The sequence below is a fragment of the Podarcis gaigeae genome (genome assembly GCF_964106915.1).
Source record: "Podarcis gaigeae genome assembly, chromosome: 6".
NCBI classification, from domain to species: domain Eukaryota; kingdom Metazoa; phylum Chordata; class Lepidosauria; order Squamata; family Lacertidae; genus Podarcis; species Podarcis gaigeae.
Window position 1 is genome coordinate 12,950,846 of NC_139682.1, and position 27,802 is coordinate 12,978,647.

At 44.3% G+C, this 27,802-nt stretch overlaps 1 protein-coding gene across 4 annotated transcripts in view; it reads right to left on the reverse strand.

Moving 5' to 3' along the window:
* The window catches only part of PHACTR3 (phosphatase and actin regulator 3), a 204,172-nt gene that overhangs the window by 95,474 nt on the left and 80,896 nt on the right, over positions 1-27,802 (reverse strand). The window contains exons 2-4 of one of the 4 annotated variants that reach the window (XM_083744396.1): positions 18,180-18,341; positions 13,990-14,067; positions 4,896-5,069 (exon numbers count right to left, since the gene is read on the reverse strand). In XM_083744396.1, coding sequence (XP_083600522.1) covers positions 4,896-5,069; positions 13,990-14,067; positions 18,180-18,341 — 414 coding nt within the window. The remainder of the gene's footprint in view (positions 1-4,895; positions 5,070-13,989; positions 14,068-18,179; positions 18,342-27,802) is intronic. The other 3 variants (XM_083744397.1, XM_083744398.1, XM_083744399.1) reach the window with 3 other exon arrangements.

Here is a 27,802-nt window from a genome sequence, read left to right on the forward strand (position 1 = left end):
ATCCTGATTCTATTATTTTGGTATTTTCTATACATTTTATATATATATAATATTTATTAAAATTTTGTTTAACAATAAATATATATATAGAAAAACATACCAAGTTCAGATATCCTCATTTCATAAACATCCTTGGACTTCCTCATGCCTCTTGTTCCTACTCTCTACACTCATAAGTTTTACCAGCAAATTATTAACTTAATTTAATTTGTCTATTAAAATTTCCCAATATTCAAATCTCAAATTTAATCTTTTAAATTTCTCTTGTCAAAGGTTAATTATAGAATACCATTTATCCACAATTTATCTTATTTTTCAGTTACATTAGCTGTTACAGATATAAATTATTAATTTGTTGGAGCCCGTATTTTCTATACATTTTAAAGTGGAGAACTACACCACAAAATAAAGAGAACTGCAGAATCTGAAGGGTAATTATTTTCCAGTCCTCTCAGATCCATCTGAGAGGTGTGAATTAACTGAACTTCCTTTTTTAAAAAAAGTGGATTGAACAAAATCCATCCCTAAATGTGCCCATTTAGTCCATCCCTAAATGTGCTAATTCTCTCTCACTCTCTTAAGTCCCACCTCAGAATTGAAAGCCAGAAATTATAGAATTGTAGAGTTGGAAGGGACCCTGAGGGTCATCTAGTCAACCCCCATGTAACTATTTCCACTAATTCAACTACAGAGTTTTATTAAAGATACACGTAAAGAAGTACAGTAAATGCAAGCTGGGGGTGGGCAATGGACTGATTGACGAAATTAAAAACAAAACTCAACAGCTCTGGTGGACTACCAAATATATGTATGCAGCTGCAGGAAAATAGAGCTAGATGTAAGTGGATAAACTTCTCCAGTCTTTGAGGCAATAAGTAATGGCTTGATGAAGTGTCAATCTCTCTCCGTCAGCACTCACTGAGAGCACCCTCATCTTATAAAGCTAGTTACGCAACTCAGCATTCAACTGAAAGCACAAAGGCTCAAACCAGGGATGGGATGTGCATGCAAGTGCACCCTCAACAATCTTGGGCACACTGGTTGCCCTGCAGACCTTTGCAGGATTGGTGCAAATGTCTGGAAGTGTGATTGAATGTGATTAGAAAGCTCTGCATTAAGCAGGAGCCCAGGCTTATCAGAGTTTGCAATTGCAGGGAAAGTTAAATCAGCCTTCCAGAGACTTGCCGATGGAGTGAAACATTGCCATCTATTTTAAAGTCTCTGTAGAGCGTGGATGGGAGCCCTTGGAGTCCTCTGCAGGCCTTTCCTTGAGTGCTTTGGACTAGCTGGAATATGACCTTGAACTTTAGATAGAGCCTTTCACTTGCCTAGTAGGAGGATGGAGATATGTGACACATGAGTGCGTATAGAAGCCTCTGGCTTTTGCATGGCTGTAGTTTTCCAGTAGCCATTATTTTAAAACCTTTCCAAGATCAGACTCCTCTACTTCTTCCATATCCTCTATCCTCCACCCCAAATGTGGGTTGTTCCTGCATAAGCTGTTCAGTAGCTCAATTATTTTTATTCTGGAACTCCTCCTGCTTTCATTTCATTTCTCTCCATTGTTTCTGCAGGTCGATCCCTACTGTCTGATCCACTTGCTCCATCAATGAAGTAAGCTGCTCTTTCGTAAGGAAAACCTGTGCAGCTATTTCTGCTTTACCATCCTCTTCGCCTGCCTTCAGTGTGCTGCAAAATCTCCTCCTGCGGATGCTGTGCTCAGGAATTCCTACAAAACAACGATGTTTCCTGCAGAGACATCCATTTCAGGCTCAGCTGGGTGAACAATTCTTCTGTCTGGGGAGCCAAATCATCTTCAGGACTTGTCTCGGACCAGCCCAATTCATTCTCCTGCTTGTGGCAAAGGACAAGATGGGACCTCCTGCTACCATTCCAACAGATGGCCTGACCAGAATCCTTTTTAACATGATTGATAGGACAGTGTCTCCCACTGCATATAAGGACAGCTGCAGGGTAGCTTAGGGGCAACAGGAATGCGGCATGGCACCCACAGTTTAGCCTGTTCCTCACCTTTCAGCATCTGTCATCTGAGTCAGCCACCTCGCTCTGTCCAGCAGCCAGGTTGGCCATGCCTGAAGCAACCCTGCATCTGATGCTTGGTTGGGGCCTTTTGCTTCAAACCAAAGTCCTGGGTATGTCTGATTAAACTGGAGGGGGAAGAGATCTCAGAAGACCTCAAACACCCATCTTGTTAGGTGGCATGGCTACCTGCTGGCTCCCTTCCTTTCAAGCTTTAGGTGAGCTAATAAGGGTTTCTCCTTTTTCCTGGCTTTCAGTTTGGTTTGGTCTCCTCCATTGACAACGCTTTGACTGTTTTATTCTGCTCTTGGTTTCATTGTATTTAGACTGGCTTTCATTGTCTTGTGAGCTGCATTTAGGACCCCAAAGTAGCATATAAATAGGCCTTCTCGGTGGGGGAACCCTGACAGTGAAATGCCCTCCCCCCGAAATGCTCACCTGGTGCCTAAATTATGATCCCCTTGGCACCAGGTTGAGACTTCTTTGTTTCCCAGGTCATTTAATTTCAGTATGTTTTAGTGCGTTTAGATTTCAGCATAAATTGCCTTCTCTTTGGTTTATTTTAGGTTGGCTTCTAGATATTATGCTACTCTGTTTCTACATTGCTTTTCTTCATGTTTTATGTCAGTTCTATGTTTTTGTGGTGTTTCTGCAGAGATCATTTTATAAATTGCATTGTATTTGTGTTTTTATTGATTTTTGCAAAATGCCCAGGGGGCTTTGGCCCACGGGTGGTCTAGAAATGATGGAAGTAAATAAAACAAATTCTATAAATGACAACAACCCAGCACTGAGGAAGATAAAAGATATTTGTTAACCCTGATTTGTTTCATTTTGCCTTTAAGTGGTTATAAACAGTCTTTTTCATATCTCTGAGAATACTTTTATGCATTATAACCAACATGTTAAATCACTTCACATGGAAGTTGTTTCCCTGTAGTAAACAGTTAGTAGAATCGATCGTGTGGCTTTCTTCATGCCAACAAATATGCCTAAAATAAATTATCTCTTCTGCTACTTGCACTCTTTCACTGGAGTTGTTCCACCTTACTGGGTTACCAAAGCCTGCTTTATTTACTTATTAGAGACATTTCTATACTGCTCAGTTACTAAGCAGTATACATAAAAACCATCCATGGAACATGGGGCAAATAAAAATTATCATGACATAAAACACTCCCTTAAAATGCCTACTGGATCAAGAAATTCTTAGTTATGCACCTGAAGTTCTACAAGGAAAGTGTCTGTCTAATCAAAATTGGGAGGGAGTTCCACAGGCTTCAGCCCACTGCACTGAATGCATGGCTTCTAATAGCTACAAGTCAACAACAAAGACTCCTCCAAAGATCTCAGTGATTGGGTTGGGATATAAGAGATCAGATGGTCCTTAAGCTTGTTAGGAGTTCAGCTACACTCGAGTAGGACCCTGGCAGAGACACATGCCCAACTGGCATGTTCCCTCCCTCCTGGTCGATCGTTTGGGAGCTTCAAAAGCTTTCTTCTGCCCAAACATCACAGTGACTGATGCCAACAGACACCAGCGGATTTAGGGATCCGCACAGTCTTCGCAACATGCGTAACAGACCTCAGCAACTCAGCATTTTGGCTAATCTACTTTATTAACATATAAAAACACATGGAGCACAGCAACATGGCTCCCTCTCTCTCTAGCATCAGACAGCAAAGAGAAAGAACAAAGGACAATAGTCCCACTTCAGGGAACACAGTAACACAAACATCCTGTCTCCGTCACTTCCCACTTTGTGGAGTCAAAACATATACCGTCATGTGATAGACAACAATCCCATGACTGCAATCATGGAGCAGGAATTCTAACAAAGGATCTGGAACCCAAATTGTAAATTAATGCTAGAATCTTGAATCTGTCCTGGTTATATATGGGCTGCTAGGGCAAGCTTTTGAGCATTGGTCTATGTGCTGGCACCAGTCGGTCTTCATCAACAGTCTAGCCACAGCATTTCGCACCAGCTAGAGCTTCCAGACCTGGTGCAAAGATATATGGAACATGCACATGGAGCACACTGGAATAATCAGGCCTCTCTGAAAATGGCCACAGCTGGCTTACTAGCTGCAACTGGGAAAAGACACTCCTGAGACCATCATATGAGGCTTAATCGTTGTGTGAATGCCGTGAATTGGAACAATTTAAAGGAGGCTCCAATGGGCAGCCCTAACTCCAGAAACAGAAAATTATAAGAGAATGAAATAGTGGCACATCTAGTTCAGAGGTGGAGAAGCTGTGGCTTTCCAGATGTTATTGGACTCCATCAGTTCCAGCCAGCATGGTCAGAGGTACAGGTTTAGCATTCCTGATCCATGGGAAAATCTGTTATAACTAAACTGAGGTCCCATCTGCACTCTATATTTAAAGCAGCACCATGAATGGCCATGATTTCCCCTGAGAACAATAGGGTGCTGAGAATTGTTAGAAGACCCCATTCCTCTCACAGAGCTACAAGTCCCAGAGTGGTTTAACATTCAATCCCTCTTCACAGGGAACTTTGGGAATCAAAGAATTTAGAGGGGACTAGGGGGTCTTCTTACAACTCAGAGCACCCTTAACAAACTACACTTCTCATCATTCCTTGGGGAAAGCCATGTGGCATGATACTGCTTTTAACATGTAGTACAGAGAGGGCCTGAGCTGGACAACATGCTACCTCCAGTTACATACAGTCTCATTCATAGTTGCTCTCAGTAAAATGGTTGAGAGCTTCTGGTCTCGGGAAGAAGAATAGGGCCAGCCCAACACTACATCCTACTGTGGCATCAAAGTGACGCAATTGCAGCTCAGTGGAATGGAAAGAAGGCCAATACCATTGCAAAGCCAATACCTGAATCTTCTCTCAGCTCTTCCGAATGCAGCTCCTCGCCAAGTGAGGTGGCATTGGTTGTGGCTGATATATGTTCCTGCCGCGTCTCTTCTGAGGTAAGTGCCTGGCATGTGGGGGATGAAGGGTCACTCAGCATTGCTCTGGTGGCACCAGTTGCTGCTTTGCTTTCAGAATCTAGGACACCATGACATTCTCTCATTAGTTAAACCATTAAGGATTTTCTGACACCCACTTCCCATGCTACGGTTCTGAGTTAAAGGAGGGCCTCATTGGATGGTTCTCAGAAGACCAGCCTGGGAACCCCTGTTTTAAGGGTGCTGTATGCAGGTGCTCAAAACAAACCAATAAATGATGCAGTGCACTGCCTCCATAGTAGTGCTATGGGATGGACTGCCGTGGAAGCATGCAGACTAGATATATACACAATGTCTTTAAATAAGTGCTGGTGGTGTTCTGCATGAGAACAAATGCTTATTATCCATGTGTGGTGGTGATGCAATGTTTGGAGGGAGGGGATAATGACAGGGAGATGATAGACAGACATTCCAGTATTTCTTGATGTGCTAGTAGAGCTCAAGGTTATGCTATAGTGAGATTGGACTATGCAGTCAGGAACAGAGTTAATTCTCATTACCTGGGGTCACCAAGTACAGAAACAGGCTTAGCCCCCACTTTAAGCATAGGCCCGAAACGTTGAAGGCCCAAGACATGATTTTCCTGCCTTAAGTGGATCCTAAATAGTGCTAGGCTAGGGCCAATGTGCTGACCATTCCGTCACCAAGTCCTGTCTTCATCTATCTTCCTCCTCCACATGGTTCTGCCTAAAGCATGTTATTTCATCCTGGTGTAAGAACATAACAACAAACCCTGATGGATCAGACCAAAGGCCCATGCAGTTCAGCATCCTGTTCTCTTGATGGGCAGCCAGATGACTATGGGAAGCCCACAAGCAAGACCTAAGTGCAGTAGCACTCGCCCTACTTGTGACCCTACTTGCAACAGGCATTCAGATGCATACTTCCTCTGACAGTGGAACATAGCTCTTGTGGCCAGCAGCCGTTGATAACCTTAAAGGAAAAGGTAAAGGGACCCCTGACCATTAGGTCCAGTCGTGGCCGACTCTGGGGTTGCGGCGCTCATCTCGCTTTATTGGCCGAGGGAGTCGGCGTACAGCTTCCTGGTCATGTGGCCAGCATGACTAGGCCACTTCTGGCGAACCACAGCAGCGCAGGAAATGCTGTTTACCTTCCCGCCGGGGCAGTACCTATTTATCTACTTGCACTTTGACATGCTTTCAAACTGCTAGGTTGGCAGGAGCAGGGACCGAGCAACAGGAGCTCACCCCGTCACAGGGATTCGAACCGCCGACCTTCTGATCGGCAAGTCCTAGGCTCTGTGGTTTAACCCACAGTGCCACCCGTGTCCCTATTGATAACCTTACCTTTCATGAATTTGTCTAATTCACATGGCAGGACCAGCTCTCAAACAGATTCACCAGTTTACTTTCTTGCATATATAGTGAGAACAAAACCCACATCATTTGGAAGCGCAATTGTGGTACAGGTGAAATGTATCCCTGAACATAAGTGGCCCATCTCTCACTGGCAAGGACTGGGGGAGGAATGAACTTTGACTTTGTGTGTGCAGAGCATACAGAAGTACACTGTATCTCCCTTGCTTCCTTGCTAGGCATTTTGCTAGGTTGAAATTAACTGAGTTTATAAGGTATTTCCTCATCTTAGGAATGAGAATGGCCTTGTTGAATGCATTTCTTGTACGTTTTAAAGCAACTACTTAAGCTCTGCTTGCCTCTTGCCTCTTTCACGGCAGCTGGAGTGAAGTAAGCTGCGTAATGGAAGTTGAATTTCTTTCTTTCCATTACAAACCACTAGAGGAGACCATAGGATCCTTTTGATCACAAAGAAGTTGAAGCGCCCGATAAGGGAGGTGCAAGGACAGAGCAAACCAAAATAGCTCAAGGCTGTATGCTTTCCCTTATTAGTGCATGTAGATATATCCCTACTCTCCCAAACAATTTAACCCAACTCCATGGGATTTATTTATTTTTTTGCTTGCTTTTTATTAGTTTACTATCAACATGGTTCATATAATTACAGTATACGGAACCATATGGGCGATTAGGGAATTTCTTAAAAAGCAAATGAGAAATCAGCACCAGGGACAGTTCCCTAAGTCTGAGAATACAACACGATGCAGGCTGCAGCATGCGTTACAAAATGTATTCACAGAAGGCAAACTTGGGTAGGTATTAGCATGAAACACATGAAACAAGTAAGATTTGCCTTCTCTGTGCACATGTTAGAATGTAGCTATCAGACACACCTTTCCAGTATATGTACACTGAGTATACACAAACCAAAATCCCACAAAGAGTCTTGTGGTACCTTAAAGGCTAACAGATTTATTATGGCATAAGCTTTTATTGACCACAGTCCCCATCAGCAGATGCAAGGAGTGACATCCCCAGATGTTACCTGACAGCTGATGACCTCATTCAATGCCTCTGATGAAATGGGTTGTACTCCTAAAATGATTATGCTATGCTAAATGTATTGGTCTTTAAATTGTCACAATACCCTTTGTTGTTTTGCTACAAGAGACCAATGTAGGCCATTTCTCTGGAAATTGTGTTTTTTAATGAAACAAAAACAAAAAACGCTCAATGTATGTCATTGTCAGACATGACACATGTATTGCAAACTCAAAGAAGAGTGTTCCCTCCAAAAACTGTAAAATGTGAAGCCATGGAGAAAAAAACTAACCTATGAAGATATATGCTGTTTTGATGTGAGAGCAGGTCTATAGTATTCATTCAAGTCAGCCAATGACATTTTCCTATGTATAATTTAAATTACATAAAATGTGTACACAATTTCATTTTTCTTTTAAAAAGGAAAAAATAAACCCAGCCTGGATCCATTTTCAGAAGACAGAAAGAAATATATATACTTCTGTTTTCAATACCTGTGTTTCCCATGCGCAAGCTTACATGGGCGTCACATTTTAAAAAATCACCTTTACTGTGTGTTGATCTGACATGATAGGATCCCAAATAATTCAGAAGATAGGGGTGGTGGAGGAATCTATTAGGCCAGTGTAAACAATATACTGAGGGTTGAGAATCCTTCATTATTTTCTGCTCCAAGCCAGAGCGTTGCCATGTTTTCCTTACTGAGACTGGTCTTCCTTCAACCTCCCTGCCTCAGAAATAATAGGCTCAGCACTGTAATCCAAACCAAAGCAATTACTGGAAGAGGAACATGGGTGAGGAACCTGGAATGATCTCCGGCCAGAGAATTCACATCCCTCCATTTGAGACACCCTTCATCAGAAGCTGATGACAAGACCGGCTTATCCTTGTTACTATTTCATTACAAGTTTCTGGAGTGGTGATTGAAAGGAGTTTCTATGGAGCTCAACTCCCCCCCCCCCCCCCCCGTTTCATCAAGGGCACTCAGACCCAGCATTTCACACTGCTTGCAATCTGAGGACATGGGGAAACCTAGTCTGCATGCTGCAGAGCTCCCAGTGCAACATTTTTATAGGCTGAGCTCGCCCACTCTGCCTCGTAATCACGTTCGGAGAAAAGTTACTGTTCTTAAAATAGCCTTTGCAGCAGCACAGTTGCTATGATACGCTGCGAGGAGGGAGAGAAGGGAGTTCATTGCCTACGTTTCAACTCATTGTGAAGCCAGCCCATACATAGTCATTGGCATATTAACTGCCACCCGCATTGTTTGCTGCCCGTGTCTTTTGTCTTTCCTTTCTTGTGCACTATAAAATCTGGTCATTTGGGTGACACCCTACACTTTTGTAGCAGAGACAAGCTGCAGAAATGTGGGGAGGGGAGGAATCCCCATCAACGTTTACTTTGTATTCTGAGGAGCCATATGAGGAAAGTGGTCCTGTGGTGTTTACAAGGAAAGCAGTGGCATGGGTTTTGAAGGCGAGCAGCGTTGGTGGTGAGACACGGGTGGCGCTGTGGGTTAAACCACAGAGCCTAGAACTTGCCAATCAGAAGGTCAGTGGTTTGAATCCCTGTGACGGGGTGAGCTCCCGTTGCTCGGTCCCTGCTCCTGCCCACCTAGCAGTTCAAAAGTACGTCAAAGTGCAAGTAGATAAATAGGAACCGCTCTAGCAAGAAGGTAAACGGCGTTTCCGTGCGCTGCTCTGGTTCACCAGAAGTGGCTTAGTCATGTTGGCCACATGACCTGGAAGCTGTACGCCGGCTCCCTTGGCCAATAAAGCGAGAGGAGCACTGCAACCCCGGAGTCGGTCACGACTGGACCTAATGGTCAGGGGTCCCTTTACCTTTACCTTAGCTTTGGTGATGCAGGAGGTGAGCAGAGCTGTAGCTCGGAATACAGTATCTGCTCTGCATGCAGAAGGCCTCAGATTCAGGCCCTGGCATCTCCAGGTATGGCTAGGGAAGACCCCTGTCTAAAACCTCAGACAGCTATTGCTAGTCACTGTTGGCAGTATGTGTGGTGTCAGGTGCATGCAGGAGAAGTGAGTGAAGATGCGCAGCGCAGTGCACCCTCCTGGCTTACGAAGAGAGAGCTGGAAGCCATGCAGGCGCATCAGCAGAGTCCATCCTTACGTTGTCTCCCCCTTCTGGTAAGTAACAGGGATGTCACTGCTGGGAGGTCGAGGGCAACAGCCACTCCTGGGTGTGTGTAAGTGAGAGAAAGAGCGAGACAGGGAGCGAGGGAAGGAGAGCTGTATCTGTGGTCTGTATGCATGTGAACTCATGCATGTGCATGAGTGTGTGGTGTGTGAGAGACAGGGAATATAAGAATATAAGAACCCTGCAGGATCAGGCCAGTGGCCCATCTAGTCAGTCAGTCAGTCAGTTTTATTGCACATAGCCAAAGGCTACCGCAATGTACACAAAATCCTTCAACAATTAAAAGAAAATATGCTGGATTGATACAAAAAACTTAAAACATTTATGTTGTCAAGACATTACCCACTCTAAACAGAACTACCTTAATCTACAAATTAAGACATTAAACAATAAAATTTATAAGCTAAAATTATCACATGGCCACTAATATATTAAAAAAATGATGTTAATTAATACAGTGTGCAATTATATTCGGAGTTTGGTGATAAGGATAAAATATAAGGTAAAGGTAAAGGTACCCCTGCCCGTACGGGCCAGTCTTGCCAGACTCTGGGGTTGTGCGCCCATCTCACTCAAGAGGCCAGGGGCCAGCGCTGTCCGGAGACACTTCCGGGTCACGTGGCCAGCGTGACATCGCTGCTCTGGCGAGCCAAAGCCACACACGGAAACGCCGTTTACCTTCCCGCTAGAAAGCGGTCCCTATTTATCTACTTACACCCGGAGGTGCTTTCGAACTGCTAGGTTGGCAGGCGCTGGGACCGAGCAGCGGGAGCGCACCCCGCCGCAGGGATTCGAACCGCCGACCTTTCGATCGGCAAGTCCTAGGCGCTGAGGCTTTAACCCACAGCGCCACCTGCGTCCCAGGATAAAATATAGCTTGATGTAAATAGGGTCAAATAAATTCATCTCCTTTACAGTTGATGGCTACCTTGGCTATATAATTTGCTCTAATTTTCCTAGCGGCAGTTGCAAAGAGTGCTACACGCCAGGTCACATACTTATCTGTGTCTGCGAGGAGATATAAAATCATGTCAGACAGGTTCTGGCCAGGGGACCTTGTCATTATAGGTGCTAAAAATCTTTCTCTTGCTTCATAATATAAGGGGCAGCGCAAGATATAATGCATAAGGTACTCTGTTTCAGGACATCCCCTAAGGCAAACACATTCGTTTGTTGGTATGCCTCTGTGTCTCCCATCGGCCCATCTAGTCCAACATCCTTTTTCTCACAGTGGCCAGCCAGATGTCTATAGGAAGCCCCCAAGAAGATGAATGCAATAACATGTCCTCCAGCCGCAGTTCGCATCAACTGATATTGTGGCCAGCAGCCAGGGATATCCCTCCATGAGAGAGTTAGTGTGGAGTGGCCTCAACTGTTTGGACTGTGCCCATTATGCATTATTCAAACAAAGAATGCAGCCTTTAAGCCAAAAAAAAGGCTAGCTAGCCACTCCTGAAGTACAGGTCAAGTAAGCGAAGGGGAAATAGGTCCTTGGACATGGCAAGATGGGGAAATTTAAGGAGAGGTGAAGGAGAGGACACGGGAGCCACACAGAAAGAACAAGCAAAAATGACAGAGGCAGAACTTGCAAGTAGCTTATTCTTCAAACAAAGCATCCACTGAGAGAAAAAGTGATGGACAAAGAGGGGTGGGGATTCATTATGGTGGACAGGGACAGGGAGGAGATACACAAGAAGGGCTAGTTGGATTCTGGAGATCCCCCTGAGCCTAGCAAAGGATCTCTGGTTGATGGGACTGTGTTCTAGTTTAGCTCCTGGAACTCAAAGTATAGTGCTCTCCCTTCCAGAGCCAGCCCAATACATTTTGATACCAGAGTTTCTCTACCTTCCATCCAACCCACATGGAGATGATAATTCCTCTCTTCCTCTATATGCCCCACATCTTAGTGCTGCCTGAAGCTGGTTGCTTCACCCTGTTTCCACCAACACTGCCCCTGATACACAGCATTTCCTAGGATATGCTCAACTCTGCAGTTGGACTTCAGGTGCTTCACATTGAATTAGATGCATTTCTCTCTCTCTCTCTCTCTCTCTCTCTCTCTCTCTCTCTCTCTCAACCTATAATTTATTAGGGTTTTCACATTATTACAATAGAACAACCCATTCTTCACTCCCTCTTCCTTCTCTTAGCTTCCCTCCTTCCAACCTCACGCCCTCTTTTTTTAAAAAAAAAAATAGGAACCATATTTCCACCTCTGATAATTCAGTTCTTCAGTATACTATACAGCATCCTGGTTTGCATGCTCAGATAAGGGTTAGGAGTCTCAGTGGTCTTCTGGGCTCCCATCCGTTAAGTTTCATCCCTGCATTGTCTTCCCACTGCTTCTAGCTGTGAGCATTACTCAGTTAAGAGCTAAAAAAAAAAATGTCACCCAAAATCTCTCCGAAGCTTGACTTTTTACTGCATTTCTAGATATTATCTGGTCACTTTTGTGCATGAAGCCAGGAGGTAAAGGAAGCATCAGAAACACCCCCAAGGGGATCCAATTTGGGCACAAACATTCTGATACTTCAGCACAATGTCCTTTAATCAACTATGTTTCTGTATACTTTTAAATGTATTTAAACAGCTTCAAAGCTGAGAAGACTGTAATGTTTATGTAACGATATCTGAAGCTTTTCGTTTTCTCAGCTCTCCACTGGATGCCTGATCCTACACGCTATAAATTTGCAGGAGCTGATCACAACTCCGCAACAAAACTGTTCAGTTTATTGAGACCCCTTTCGGGTGTCTGTTAAGGAAACCTACAGATCTGATAATTATTGTTCATTCTTCAGTGCAGTTACCTCCAATTTTGCATTTTAAAGCTATAATCATATCTGCATTTATGTCATACTTTAAAGTGCTTGAAACACTTTGCACAGATCATCTCAGAAATTCCTGCAAACACAACTGGAAGTTGTCATATACTACGTATGGTCTCAGGTGGTAGGATTTTGTGTTTTCGGTGCAATAAGATAATGTAACAGTAATGCATTTTACACTGGGCTTGTGATTCCTGCATTGCAGGGGGTTGGACTAGATGACCCTCGAGGTCCCTTCCAGCTCTACAGTTCTATGATTCCACTTTTAGTAACTGTGGCATTCCTCTGGTACAACAGAAGCTCCAGCACCTTCCAAGATTTAATGCACTTTGCTGAGCGTAATAATGCAGATCTGACAACCGCAAACCCTTGCATTAAAACAGTGCTTGATTGCAAAAGATGAGGATGTAACTGCCGCGTACCTAGGAACAGGCTTATGGACAGTTCTTTAAAAAGACATTGTGGGTGAATTTTAAACAGAGGTTAATAAACAGCATGTGTTACTAAAACTGTAAAGTAAACCCCCCGAGACTCAAGGCATCCATCGTGTTGGGAAGGAAGAACATGGATCATGCTAGATTGCTCTTGGCGTCCCATTATTCAAACTCTCCTGCCTAGACAGACGGTGTTGCGTTGTAAATTTGCTCACTCGAAGCTTTCTTTGGCAACATAGGACCATGGCAAAGACGAGAATGAAACAAAAAACAACACCCCAGTTCTTGCTCTTCTCTTCTCCAGAGATGTTTGGAAGAGAAGAGGAAAGTGGAATAGAGGAGAAGGCAAATGTGTGATGGAGTCAATGGTGTAACCACGCAAGCCATGCCAATGACAGAGCAGAGGTACAGAAATTATTGGCTAAAAAACGATGCACGAGTTTCCTTGCCTCTGTTTGTTTTAAATATTGAACGAGAAATGGGTTAACCATTAGAGTAAGGAACGAATGGGGAACCTGTGGCGCTCCAGATGTTGCTGGACAACAGCTTCCATCATCTAAGGCCATTGGCCATGTTAGTTACAGCTGATGGGAGTTAGAATCAGGGTGGTGTAGTGGTTAGAGTGTTGGACTAAGACTTGGGAAACCAGGCTTCGAATCTTCACCCAGCCATGAGGTTCAGTGAGTGACTTTGGGTGAGTCGTTTCCTCTCAGTCTAATGTGCGTCACAGGGGTATTGTGAGGATAAAATGGGTAGGGGAAGGACCACGTACATCACTTTGTGCTCCTGGAAGGAAAGATGGGCTGCAGGTGTTTTTAAAAATATAACATCTGGAGGGACTTCAGAAATGTCACAGAAATTGGAGGATGGTTTCTCAGCATGTATGTGTGTTGCATGTGGGTTTTACAGAAACAAAATGTGGTGTTGTTGTTATTTTGATATAATATTTACATGGCAAAATGTCTTCCAAGTTGAAAATCACCTATAAAATCTATACATATGCCTTCACTACAGACAGAAGGAAAACACTGGGGGGGCATTAGTCTAGACCCCCATCATTGTTCTCCCTGAGTGCTAAAGTACCTATCTAAAATAATTGAGTTGCTTGTTTTAAACAGTGAGGTCCCTTCCAGTTTCCTATGGCAAGGAGTGGGGGGAATAAAAATACAAAGATTGTTTTCACTTGCCTTGTTCCATAATTTCCAGCAGGCCTTTCTTAATAAGTTCGTCCCGACCTTGCCTTGTGGTTGTCTTCTTCTCTAACACTGCAAAAAGGGGTGGTGTGGGGTGAGCATGGTCAACATGGAACATCAGAGCAGACAGACCATGGAAATGAAGAACACAAGAAGCCTGCATGAATGGGTGAAGGATGTCACGCTTGAAGGATGACACAGCAAGTGAGAGGTTAAACGCAGTGTTTCTCTTTCTCACCCTTCCCACCTCCCATTGATCAGACTGCCTTACTCATTCTTAACTTTTGTATCCCACCCTTCTTCCAAGTTCTTTAGGGCAAATGGACATGGGGGATAATTCTGAAGTCAACCAATGACCTCATGGTGGAATGGGGATTCCAAAGTCTTCAGATCCAGCCCTCTGTTGACTACACCACACTAGCTTATAGGATCACACAGACACACAGTGTAAAGTGGCTTCTGCCTTCACAGAAAGTCCCCATCTCTCCTCCCAGCATCTCACAAGCTTCGAATCATGACTCAAAGACTTGGGCAAGTTCCCTAGTCCAACTCTCCCCCCAACCCCGGAGCAAAAGACATAGCAAGAAAGGCTTAGATCCTGTGATACTATGGAATAATACTACGTCAGAGAATTGTAGGAAGTCCAAAATGGCATTTGCATCATAGTTTCCCACTGTAGATGATGTCCAGCAGACCATACTCTGTTGGAGGGGACCGGGTGTTGCTCAGAGCTGAATGTCTGATGTTAGAGACAAACTGAGGACAAATAACCTCATTTCGCTCCATAAGCAGGTTTCTAAAACATAAGAAAAGCTTTGCTGGATCAGGCCAGCAGCCCATCTAGTCCAACATCTTTTTCTCACAGGGGACAACCAGATACCTATGGAAAACCTGCAAGGAGGAACCAAGTGTAAGAACATTCTCCCCTCCTGTAGTTGTTTCCCAACAACTGGTATTCAGAAGTATTCTGTCTCCAACAGTTGAGGCACCATGGTTAGTAACTAGCCCCACCCTTCTATGAATTTGTCCAACCCTCCATTCAAGCCATCCAAACTGGTGGCTATCACTTCTCCCTGTGGGAATGAATTCTGTAGTTAAGCTATGTACACTTTGAATAAATACTTTTTTGGTCTGTCCTGAACCTTCCAACATTCAGCTTCCCTAGATGTCCATGATTCTAGACAGTTGAGACCAGGCTAGATGGAATTCTGATCTTATCAAGCAAGGTAATGTTTATGCTAAAGCCGGACTTTTTTTTTCAGCTGGAACTCACCGGACTCAGTTCTGGCACCTCTCAAGTGGGCATTCATGGTGAGTTCTGACACCTCTTTTTTCTAGAATAATAGTACAGTCGTACCTTGGAAATCAAACAGAACCTGTTCTGGAAGTCCGTTCAACTTCCAAAATGTTTGGAAACCAAAAGTGGGGCTTCTGATTGGCTGCAGGAAGCTCCTGCAGCCAATTGGAAGCAGTGTAACCTGTGTCGGACATTCAGGTTCCAAAATAACATTCGAAAACCAGAACACTCACTTCCGGGTTTTGAACATTCGGGAGCAGATTTGTTCGGGAGCCAAGGCATTTGAGATCAAAGATAAGACTGTACTGTGCTAAAGTTAGTTTTGCAATGCCAGGACATAAATAATTCCCCTAGCATCACCCCCCCACCTCCCGCTGACCAAAAGGGGGAAACCCAACCCTTCCAGGATGGTTTTTGGGGAAAGAATTCTACAATATTCCCTGTTTAGGGAAGCCTTTAATGTTTAATAGGTTATTGTATTTTAGTGTTTTGTTGGAAGCTGTCCAGAGTGGCTGGGGAAACCCTGCCAGATGGGCAGGGTATAAATAATAAATTATTATTATTATTATTATTATTATTATTATTATTATTATTATTATTATTTACTATGGGGGGGGACCCAAACCAGAATGGATCATTAGCCTTTCCACATCCTGACAGCATGGCCTTTGCATTTCCTAATGGAAAGAACAAGGAAAAGACACACAGCTGGATGGAACCACAAGTCTTGCTGAGAAAAGTTCAACGGGGAGCTAAATGCAAGCAGGAAAAGCTCAATTTGGCTCATAGCTTGCTGTGGAGCCACATAATAACAGCGTGACTACTCCAGTAACTGCTTGTAAGAATTCCTAACCTTTGTTTCCTTTCAGCTAGGCAAGGCCTAGCAACGCTTATTGAAGCCCGTTTTCAGCTCTGTTGAAAAGGGATAACAAGCAGCAGGGATACTGAGGGACGGGGCAAAACCCCCACCTCCGTATTTTAGACCATATGTGGTTGCATTCCTCAGGGCTGTCAATATTTCTGGCCAACTCACTGGTTCTGCAATGAGTCACTGTCATTATAAACCAATCATTAGGTCTAGCTACTAAATAAGCTATGAGTTCTCCTGTGTTAATATGAGGTATTCAAAACCACTTTTAAATAATCCTAAAATACAGAAGTTTTAATTCCCCCCCCCCTTGTTTTGCAACTGAATCCTTAATCCTTGGCCTTTAAACCTTACTGAGCATCGTGACTCTCTTCGTCCTCACTCCCCACAAACACTTTTTGCAGTAAAATGCTATTTCTGACCACAAGGTTACTCGCTTATTATTTATTTAAGTATCTACCCCTTCTTTTAACCAAAGGGCTAGTGAGAGATACAGCATTTCTAAAAGAACAGAAATCTAAGCCAGAAAGATAAATTATACCTGGTATATATTTAAATTGATTTTTTTGTTTGTTTTTTCATGATACCTGTGAAGGCCTTCGTTTGCATTCCTGGGCAAGGGCCCCCGACTTTGAGGGGGGAAATCAGTACCATAAAAAGAGTGGTTATCAACCTTTTTGAATCCATGGTGCCGCTAACCAACCACATCCTTTCTGTAGCTCCCTTGTGGGATCCACTTACACTGGGGTTCCACCACAGAAGGTGTATAAGTGTGGATTCCCCTGTTCTGCCCCCCCCCATACCCCTCATGCCTTAACCAGAGGGGGGTGACTAGAAAAAACCACCATGAGGTGAGATTTTTCCTGCCAAACGGTGCATGCTATCAGCCTTAAACTTTTATAACAAGGGCCGTGATGGCTCTGCGATAAACTTTGAAGGAAAAAAAAGAAAAAAAAATTGTAGGAAGGAAGTCTGGAATCTGCAGCAAGTAAATATTTACATTATCAATGTTTTTTGCTTAATTTATTCAGTTTCTCCTGGTCTGTGGAGACTCAGAACTACACAGGGTATGTTAAGGTAAAAGGTAAAGGTAAAGGACCCCTGGATGGTTAATCCAGTCAATGGCGACTTTCAGGCCAAGGGAGCTGGCGTTTGTCCACAGATAGTTTTCCGGGTCATGTGGCCAGCATGACTAAACCACTACTGGTGCACAAAGGACTGTGACGAGTGCCAGAGTGCACGGAAACGTCGTTTACCTTCCCACTGGTGTGCTTTCGAACTGCTAGGTTCGAACTGCGAGAGCCAGTGTGGTGTAGTGGTTAAGAGCGGTAGTCTCGTAATCTGGGGAACCGGGTTCGCGTCTCCGCTCCTCCATATGCAGCTGCTGGGTGACCTTGGGTCAGAAGTCACACTTCTCTGAAGTCTCTCAGCCCCACTCACCTCACAGAGTGTTTGTTGTGGGGGAGGAAGGGAAAGGAGAATGTTAGCCGCTTTGAGACTCCTGAAGGGGAGTGAAAGGCGGGATATCAAATCCAAACTCTTCTTCTTCTTCTAGGTTGGAAGGAGCTGGGACAGATCAATGGGAGCTCACTCCATTGTGGGGATTCGAACCGCTGACCTTCCGATCAGTAAGCCCAAGAGGCTCAGTAGTTTAGACCACAGTGCCACCCACATCCCTAGGAAGCATGTTAAACCCTTCCCATGACCACCCGAAGTCACCCTGAACAGCCAAGCTCCTGTGCTTTCTTCAGGGACTACCTACAGAATTTCAAGCCTATCCCTGCTATCATGGGGTGGGGGTGGAGTTTGAAACTTTCTTTTAAAATAATAAAAACTGATACTCTCCAAAAGCCATGTTTTGCGATCTACAGAACATTTCTCTGCTTTTTCTGCACTTGACTATGCACGGTCCAGCTTATGCTTTACAAATGTGATCTTAAGACAAGCAAATCCTGCCTCTTTTTTGCCATAATACATGTTCCTGGCCAAAGTAAAAATAAATATATTTCCCCCACTTACCTGCTGACGTCTGTTTTAGTTTCTCGTTTTTCTTTTTCCTCCATTTCCATGGCTTGAAGATCCTGCCCAACGTGGCTAGCTTGCTGTTCCTTCGGACGGGAGGAGTTCGAATCCCTGAGACCAGATATTCGGAACGCACCGCAGGGGATGGATCCATCTCCTCTGAGAAGGGAGAGGAAACAAAATTGATGGTTAAGGAAAATGAGAGAAATATTGAACAGGCTGTAGTGCATCAAGTTTTGATATCAAGAACAGGATTAAATAAGAATGTTCTTAGGGCATCAAGGTAAGGGGGGCCGAATAGAAATTTTCCATCGCCAGATTTTTAACATTAATGGTCACAAATTGCTCAAGCTGAGCATTCATTTTCTCAATTGAAGTATATTTTAAAAACTCAACAGAACAACTAATAATAATAATAATGATATAAATTTTTATTTATACCCCGCCCTTCCTGGTTCAAAAACCGGGCTCAGGGCGGCTAATAACAAATTTAAAACACTTGTAAAAGCAGCATAAAATACAGTATAAAAACACGAATAACAATAAAATTCAAAATTTAGAAATCAAATTAGGGGAAATAAGCATTAGATAACCCCCAGGGCTAGCTGGCTGAATTGGTCCTACTTGGGCCAGTGAGGAGGCCAGGGGAGAATTAGTTGTGGGGTCTCAGAGCGGGTAATCTTCATAAAATCTTCATAAAACTATGCACCAAGGAAGCCTGGATGCCTTCTCTCTACTAAGTATAGAAGCAGACGTGTTATGTAAGACTAGTTGTAAGGATTTGATCAAAGACTAAAAAGTAAGAGATTTTTCCACCAAATATACATAAAGTAGAAGTATACCGAAAACAAAAACAAACCAACAACATTATTTTCCATCTTGATGTAGGTTTTGTTTCATTTTGGAAAATATGATTTTATTTTACGGTTTATTATTGCTTATATTTTGAATAATATATATGGGGGGGCACCAAAATCTTTTAAGTGCTGAGGTCTTAATCTGGCCTTGATCAAGTAGGACCAGGGGGCATTATTTTCTGCAATAGACTGATCTCTAAGTTGCAGCAAGAAAGGCAACAAAATAACATGCAGAGTTGCTGCCCAAATTCTACCTCAAGTGAAATTTCAGGTGAAACCCTACCTGAACCTCAAATAAAATGTTGGCTTGTTTCTCAGGCATGGCTATTGGTACCATCAGCTATGATTAGCCTTTGGGGGAAGTCCCAAGAGTATCTGTTATTCCACACACAAAACTACAATTCCTAGAGTGGTCTAACACTCATTTCTTCTTCCCAAGGCACTCTGGGAATTGCGGCTCTGTGGGAGGAATAGGGATTTCCTAATAACGCTGAGCACCATTAGCAAACTACAGCTCACATAATTCTTTGGGAGAAGCCATGACGGTCTAATGCAGACCCTCCAAGTGTTCTTATTTTCCAGGGGTGTTACTGATTTAGAGAAGCTGTCCCAGTTTCTGATTTGATCCTGGAATGTCCTGCTATTCCTTAGGATGTCCCTATTTTCCTTGGGGGAATCTTGGAGGGTATGGAGTTAGCTGAACCCCGAGCCATCTGAAAGCAAACCTGTATAGGGAAGGGTTTTTTTTAAAATGTTTTATTGTGTTTTTATATATGTTGGAGGCTGCCCAGAGCTGCTGGGGCAACCCAATAAGATGTGTGGCATATAAAGAGTAAAATTATCAGTATGGAACGGGACGTCCCTATTTTCATCAGAGAAACATTATGTTAATGTGGTATCATAGTGCTTTCAGTGTATGCTGTGAGCATGGCCTATGGCAGGACATTGTGGGAAATCTAAAATGCCTTCTCGCTTCCCATTGCAGATCATACCAGTACTGATGGCCACTGCTGCTTCCAGTACCATACCTAAGCTCTCCAGAGGCGGGTAATAATGTTCAGGAAGTCCAGCGGACAATGGTTTGCTGGACAGAAGGCTGATCGCCGAAGAATTGATGCTTTTGAATTATGGTGCTGGAGGAGACTCTTGAGAGTCCCATGGACTGCAAGAAGATCAAACCTATCCATTCTGAAGGAAATCAGCCCTGAGTGCTCACTGGAAGGACAGATCCTGAAGCTGAGGCTCCAATACTTTGGTCACCTCATGAGAAGAGAAGACTCCCTGGAAAAGACCCTGATGCTGGGAAAGATGGAGGGCACAAGGAGAAGGGGACGACAGAGGACAAGATGGTTGGACAGTGTTCTCGAAGCTACAAACATGAGTCTGACCAAACTGCGGGAGGCAGTGGAAGACAGGAGTGCCTGGTGTGCTCTGGTCCATGGGGTCACGAAGAGTCGGACACGACTAAACGACTAAACAACAACAACAAACACTCAGTTCTTCTTCCTAAGGAACTCTGGGAATTGTCACTCTGTGAAGGGAAATGAGGGTCTCCGAACAACTTTCTGAACCAATAATAAACTACAGTTGACGTGTAGGTGGGTTCCCACGAGTCAAGACACAGTGATAATGGCAAGAACCTTTATTGAACGCACAGAACTGGACAACAGGGGCAAAGCAACTGCTTATATACATTTCCGAAGCTCTGTGCCACCCCCACTCCCAACGTGATTGGCTGTCTAAACTTCCAAGCTGCGAATCATAACTCAGAGTTTAAGGGCCAATGACAGAGGCCCAAATCCTGAATTGTTGGATATCATGTATCGAATCAGAACACAGGGGCTCAGAATCCTTAGTCTAGACTCAAGCTCAGGCAAACACAGACCACTGAATACATAACAACAGTCTTCATAATTCTGGGGGCAGGGGGGAGAGCCACAGCTGTTTATCATACTGCTTTATAGTGCAGATGGGGTCTCAGACTCTATGGATCTATACATGGAATGAGAATATGATTGGATACCAAACCTCAGCCAGTGTCAATAGCTCCAAGAAGCCGCTATTGACTAATCCTGCCAAGATCCTCTCCCTTTGCCACATTTGTTTCTAGACAGAGCTCATTTTCACACTTAATAATAGGTCCTCATATGACTATCAATTTCATTAATAGCAAGGAAGCAATGCCGGGGCAGTAAGTAATAAAGACAGCACAATGGCAGGCATCTTCCAGCCAGTATCTTGAAAGAGAATAGCAGAGCTCCATAAATAATGGTTGTGGGTAGCATTGCTAGGATATATATGTGGGTGTACACGCATTAATTCTCAAGTGCATAGCGAGCATCCGTCACCCACGATGTCACCAGCTGGGGAATTATAAGGCAATTTACATATTTATTTCAACAACCCATAAAATTTAAATGAATGATATGGAACACATTTCCAAGCCATTTGTTTCTAGGATAATAACTTCATAATAATTTGCGTTGTGAATACCGCATTTAAAACAAACAGCCTTATATGATCAATTTCATTTTATAAGGCTGGGGAGGTGGAAATGCAACGAAACTAAATAATGCTTTTAGAGCTTAATGGGGAGGCCAGACTTTCAAGAAAATTAGAATTATTATGGTTTTAAAGTTTGGTGGGTGCCTGTGCAGTAAGCAGCTCTTGCACAGAAGCAATTATGCCTCTAATTTTTTTGCGGGTGGGGGGAAATGGTTGATAAGACAAAGATGAATGGCTAAATAAGAGACAGTTTGAATTCATCGTCTCATTAGTGGAAGTGATCTAAAAATATTTTCAGTCTTCAAGTACAATGAAAAGTTGGTGATGGGGAAAATGCAGGATAAAATCATTATATAAATGGATATGAATGGTTTGACTTTTAGGAGAAGTCAGAAGATTATGAATACAAACCATTATGCTTATTAGGAGAAAGCCCCATTGTGTTTAACAGAGCTTAAAGGTAAAGGGACCCCTGACCATTAGGTCCAGTCATGGCCGACTCTGGGGTTGAGGCGCTCTTCTCGCTTTATTGGCCAAGGGAGCCAGCATACAGCTTCCGGGTCATGTGGCCAGCATGACTAAGCCGCTTCTGGCGAACCAGAGCAGCGCACGGAAACGCCGTTTACCTTCCTGCCAGAGCAGTACCTATTTATCTACTTGTTCTTTGACATGCTTTCGAACTGCTAGGTTGGTAGGAGCAGGGACCGAGCAACGGGAGCTCACCCTGTCGCAGGGATTCAAACCACCAACCTTCTGATCGGCAAACCCTAGGCTCTGTGGTTTAACCCACAGCGCCACCCGCGTCCCTTAACAGAGCTTACTCCCAGATAAATGGGTACTGAAGCATACACATACTTACCTAGCAGTATGAAGTCATTGAACTCAATTGGACTTACATTCGAGAAGACATGCACAATTTTACGTTGCCATAACAATATTTTGCCAAGTTCTTCCCTTGCAAGCGCACCTTCCATTTGACAATGTGAGTTGATGGCAGAGGCTTCTGTACTGGCCTGCCAGATCTTGCTGAATTCTCACCATCCCTGATCATAGCCCATGTTGACTAAAGGGAGTTGGGAGTCCAAGAAAAATCTGGACGGCCACTGGTTCAAAAGCCCTGCTCTGGAGTAACATCTCATTCCTGAAAGGATGGAGGCTTGCCAAGTAAGCTCTGCTATGTGACACTTTGGGCTGGAGTAGGGCAGGGATCCCTAAGTGATCTTAATGCCCAGGCCTAAATCTGTGCATGAGATAGTTGTTTACTACACTCAGCCTCAGGCAATGGGTAGATTGAAAACAGTGCATGACTCTTTTCCATGCTGCTTTTAGCCTTTTCAGACTAAGCAAAATCTGCCTTGTGGATGTTAGTGCTGACAAAGCAGAAAGTTGCCCATGAAGCCAAGACCGTTTTGCAAATAATCTGAGGATGCCCCAAGATAGTGCGGTCATGTGTCCTTCTTTACCAGGGGGACATTCCTCTGTTTGAAGGACATTCTAGTCCAAGTCTGTCCATTTTAAAGGTAAAGAACCCAAAGGAGAGCAGGGCCTTGAAGTTACCCACCCAAAATTCACACCTGAATAGCATCAGTTGGTAGCAGTATTACCCACTGTGGTGATATTTATTGTGTTTCTGTTTCCATTATACTAATTATTTCTAAATGTGCGCCTAAAAATATAAACCACCATATACAAATTCTATGCAAATCTATGTCTCTTTTGATATTACAATGCCTAAGTGGCTGCTCTACCCCAAGGCCTGTGAAGTGATCTTCCTTTTCCCAAAGGAAAGGGCTCTTATCAGCTTCTTTAGTGGGGAGCAGCAGCACAATCCTCCCTTGCCTTTCCTTTGCATATCAGCTGTGAAAGGCAGTGTGGTGCAGTGGTTTGAGTGTTGGACTAGGACCTTGGAGACCAGGGTTCGACTCCTCCATTCAGCCATGAAGCTCACTGGGTGACCTTGGGCCAGTCACTCACTGTCACCCTAACCTACCTCAGAGTTCTTGTGGGGATAAAATGGGGAGGAGCAGAACGATATATATCACCTTGAGGTCATGGGAGTAAAGGTGGGATAAAAAGATTTCCATCCCCAAAGTTGTCTTCTGCCACCAGTATAGATATTCTAAGCCAGATATTCACACTCACCACAAAGATGAGGTATCTAATAACCACTGACACTAAAACAGAGATCTCAGTTCAGCTGGAATCAAAGCATGGGGTTAAATCACCCCAGATTGCCAGCTGTCTCAAGGCAAGCAACACAACCTTCATGCTTCGGCACCGTTCTAGAGATCGACGCATATTTTCCAGACACTTCCCCTCCCTCCTCTATGAGCATAAGTGCTGCCTGTCCTGACATTTTCTCAAGCATTTAAGTGGAGACTTGATGAGCTGGCTGGCTTCTGATGACATCTCAGCAGGTTGCTGACCCTACAATTCATCAATCCAAGATTGAAGGTGGGTTTTTGCAACCTGCTGCAAAGCATCGTGCCAGGACATTTGACTGAGTGGGTTGTAGACAGTGTCAACCATATTCATAATAATGATAATATTTTTATGACTTATATGTCGCCCATCTGACTGGGCTGCTGCCCCAATGAATCCCGTGGGACTGTACGGTCCTGCTTCCCCCCCCACTTCCTTCTGATCCACTTGCCCTTAGAGCAGAGGACAAAACTGAATGCAGTCAGGTGAGCCAGCCATGTGAATTTGTTTTGACTGAGTCACACTTGGGAAGCCCTAAACTCTTCAATCTTTTCTTGACTCTGCAGGATTTGTGGTGACACAGCTTGCAGGCTGCTCTCATCATGGCAGGCGGCTCTGCTCCCCAAATAAAAGCATGGCATTAGGGGAGGGGCTATTTTCTTCCAGATCTTCATAGGTTCCCTGTTAAGGACTTGCCTTTGAGCTTGAAGCACATCCATTTATTTCCTTGGTAATGCTTGGTAATGTAATTGTGAATACATCCTTTCTTTGGAGATAAGGGTAGACAATTCTGTCAATTTCAATTTCCCAGTCTTAAATTCAGTCTTCCACATTTCCGTGCCAATATGTGATTATTAATTTTAATATCCTCACAAAATTTCATTAGCATTTCAATGTGAATTTCTGAATTTTGCAAGCAATTTCTTCTAATATAAAGCAGTTTTGTAGGTTATTTTCACCAATATCACTCATATGCACAGTTTCTCCTGATATACATATTTTTGCACTCATTTATTTGGAAGGAGAACAGAACTGCAAAATTCAGAGAAGGTCAAATGTCGAACCGTATATAAATATTGTGATAATATGGAAAACGTCTTCTTAATAAGATTAAGAAAAGGAAAGGGGAAGGGGAGGGGAGGGTGAAAAATAGGAGGCTTTCCAAACTGGATATTTCAAAACAGATCTTATGTTGGCTATTATTTCATTCCAGTATCTCTCTCATTCATTCAACCACCATTAACAGACACAGCTTTACATAAGATAAGAAGAGGAGAAAAGAGAGTCCTGTTCCAAGGAATTAACAGTCCCACAGGAGTCTTTGGGTGAAGTCATTCCAGTGTCAGTGGTATAAAACTGAAAATAAGTTACTTTTGTATGTAGATACAGCCTCTGAGTAGGCTCACTTCAAATACATTTGACAGCGCCTGCTTCAACCAATTGTTATTTGCCTTAGTTGCCTTAGTTGCCTTAGTTATGCTGTATAATTTTAGAACATGTTCATGTATGATTTCAAAGGGACCTTGAGCAAGGTGGGGCCAGTGGGGCCATGGCTCCGGGTGCAGATTTTTGAGGGGGCGCAAAGGAGGCACCCCCAGCAGGGCCCCCCAGAGCTCCTGGCCTGGCACCCTTCCCCTGGCATTGGAGGAACCGGAGTGGGGGGGTGTTTGCGGCAAGGGCTGGGGTACCACGGTGAAATCCTTTCCCCATTGCACCCCGTGTCCTGTCGGGCACATATACCCACCCCACCCTGGTGCACACACCCATCTGACATGCGTGTGTGGAACCTGAAAGGCTGAGAAGGACCTCAGGAACCCAAGATGGCTTGTGCCAGACTCCGAACAGAGAAGGGAAAGAGGACTCTGGCAAAAAGCCTGTTGTGAAAATGACAAGTTGCAAGGGAATTGTGGCCACGTCCCCTAATTTACAGTCTATTTGAAGGAGCCCTCAATTTCAAGAGCCATTCAGCCCAAAAACATACATTTAAAGCAGAACGAGAACTCATGAATTCCTGTGAACCTTGGAGTCTTCTAGTCTCCTCCTTTCAGTTTCTCCCCTGGCCTCCTTCCTCCTTAACTCTCCAAACCATTGCTGTCCCAGGCAAGGCATTATTTACATTTTGACTTCTCCACCCGAACCTGATTTCACTCCCCTCATGCCTATCTGCATTCTACACAATCACCTTCCAGTCTCTCTCTCTCTCTCTCTCTCTCTCTCTCTCTCTCTGGCCTTAAGTTCCTCTCCTCCCCTCCTCTGCCATCCTCTATCACTGTGCATCACTCACACGCTGCCCCATCTCACTGACTTTTTCCCATCTCCCGCCACTTCTATAAATTTAACAAGAACGGTGACATGGGATGCTGGGGGTATGCACAACCTGGTTTCCAACTCTTGCTGGCATTCTTATCCATGGCTGCAGGAGTTCAGGCAAGATAAGGCATCAATTAGTGCTTGTTATTTATTGTTTTAAGAGCAATCAATCTGTTGCCTTGCCTACCAGAACCATTCTCTCTCTCCTGGCTTTCTTTCTCCAGCAGAGCCAGGAGAGGCTGCTCAAGGAAAACAGATTCGGTGATTCATTTGCACCTCCATGTGGGGAATCCAGGGGCCCTTTGAAATATCCTCCTTGCTGTGTTATTTCCCACCATTTCAGCACTTTTACTTGTGTGATCTTTGTGAGGGATGGTTTATTTATAAGTCCTTGCCCCCCAGGACCAGCCCACGGCATTTGGGTACGTGGGGTGAATCACAAAATGGCACACACAACCCCTAACAAGGAAGAAGGGGTGAGCGAAGACCTACATTGTCAGGAGTGCGTGCAGAAGCCAGGCCCTGTGACTGGTAGGGCTTTGCAGGACTGGGGCTTTCCTAAGTTTGTTCTGGAGAGGCAAGGTGCAGCCACAAGGGTGAGGCAAATTGGTAACTCACAGAACCTAGTGGCAAGAGCCAGGAAGGGATATAAGGTCAGCATTTCCCTTTGGCTCTTTGCCACAGTAACACGCTTCCTGCCTTGCTGCATTTGGCATCTTGACTCCTGGTTTCCTGACCCTCAGACCCTTGACTCCTTGACTCCCAGCTCTCTGACCCTTGGACCCTTGGCTTCCGGACTCCTGGCTTCTTGACTCCCGTTCCTGCTCCCACCCCACCATCTTGCACCCGGTCCCGACGTCCTCCGCCAGGACTTTGACCACCTGTAAACCAGACCGTGACATACATCAGGAATGTGGCAGGAATAAAGATCTACATCCGGGAAAAGGGGGGGAGGAGACCAACTGTGTCTTCTGTCCTCCAAGAGGCTGCTTTAGTGGCAGCATTGTGGAGAGTGGCTGCCAAAGAGGCAGCAGAACTGGATTCCAAGGAGTGCACAGCAGTTCTTGTTACCACAGTGACAGCCGTGGGCAATGCATTCCTTGGAGGCTGGAACTGCTGCCCCTGTGGAGACTGCCACCCAAGGTCGTCGCCTCACCTTGCCCCGTGGGTGGGCTGGCCCTGCCTTGCCCTGAGAAACATGCAATCTAAAGTTGGGTAGTGTTGTAAGTTTTTTTGTGGCACTGGGGAGACAACGGAGATTGGGGGGAGGAAGTCAAAAGGCTATCAAGGGATGAATGTTGCCCTTAGTGGCATCACAACAGCAGAGAGACTGCAGGAACTACCTGCCTTGGCCTACCCTTCTTGCCTGGGAGCTGCTCCCAAAGTATTTACTTTTGCTTTCTGTGACTTTTGTTTTGTGGGGAATAGGCCTCTGTTTGGCAGAAACACTTACAAATGTTAAGATTTCATTGTCTCAAATTCTTATAAGTTGTGCTGTACTTGAATTTTGCATTTGTATGTTATTTCGCATGAGCTGCCTTGAGGGGCTGGAGAACTGCTGCAAATCAGTGTGGACAATGCTAAGCTAAGATGGACCAATGGTCTGACTCAGGGCTTATCCATACTTACCATTTGCCTAGCTTTTTCCAGACAGAGACCTGCACTTCATTGCAGATTTCCACCCCCCTGCCTCCAAGTTTCCCCCCGAAAAACCCACTCTTTAAAGCTGAATCGGAGCAAATGTCA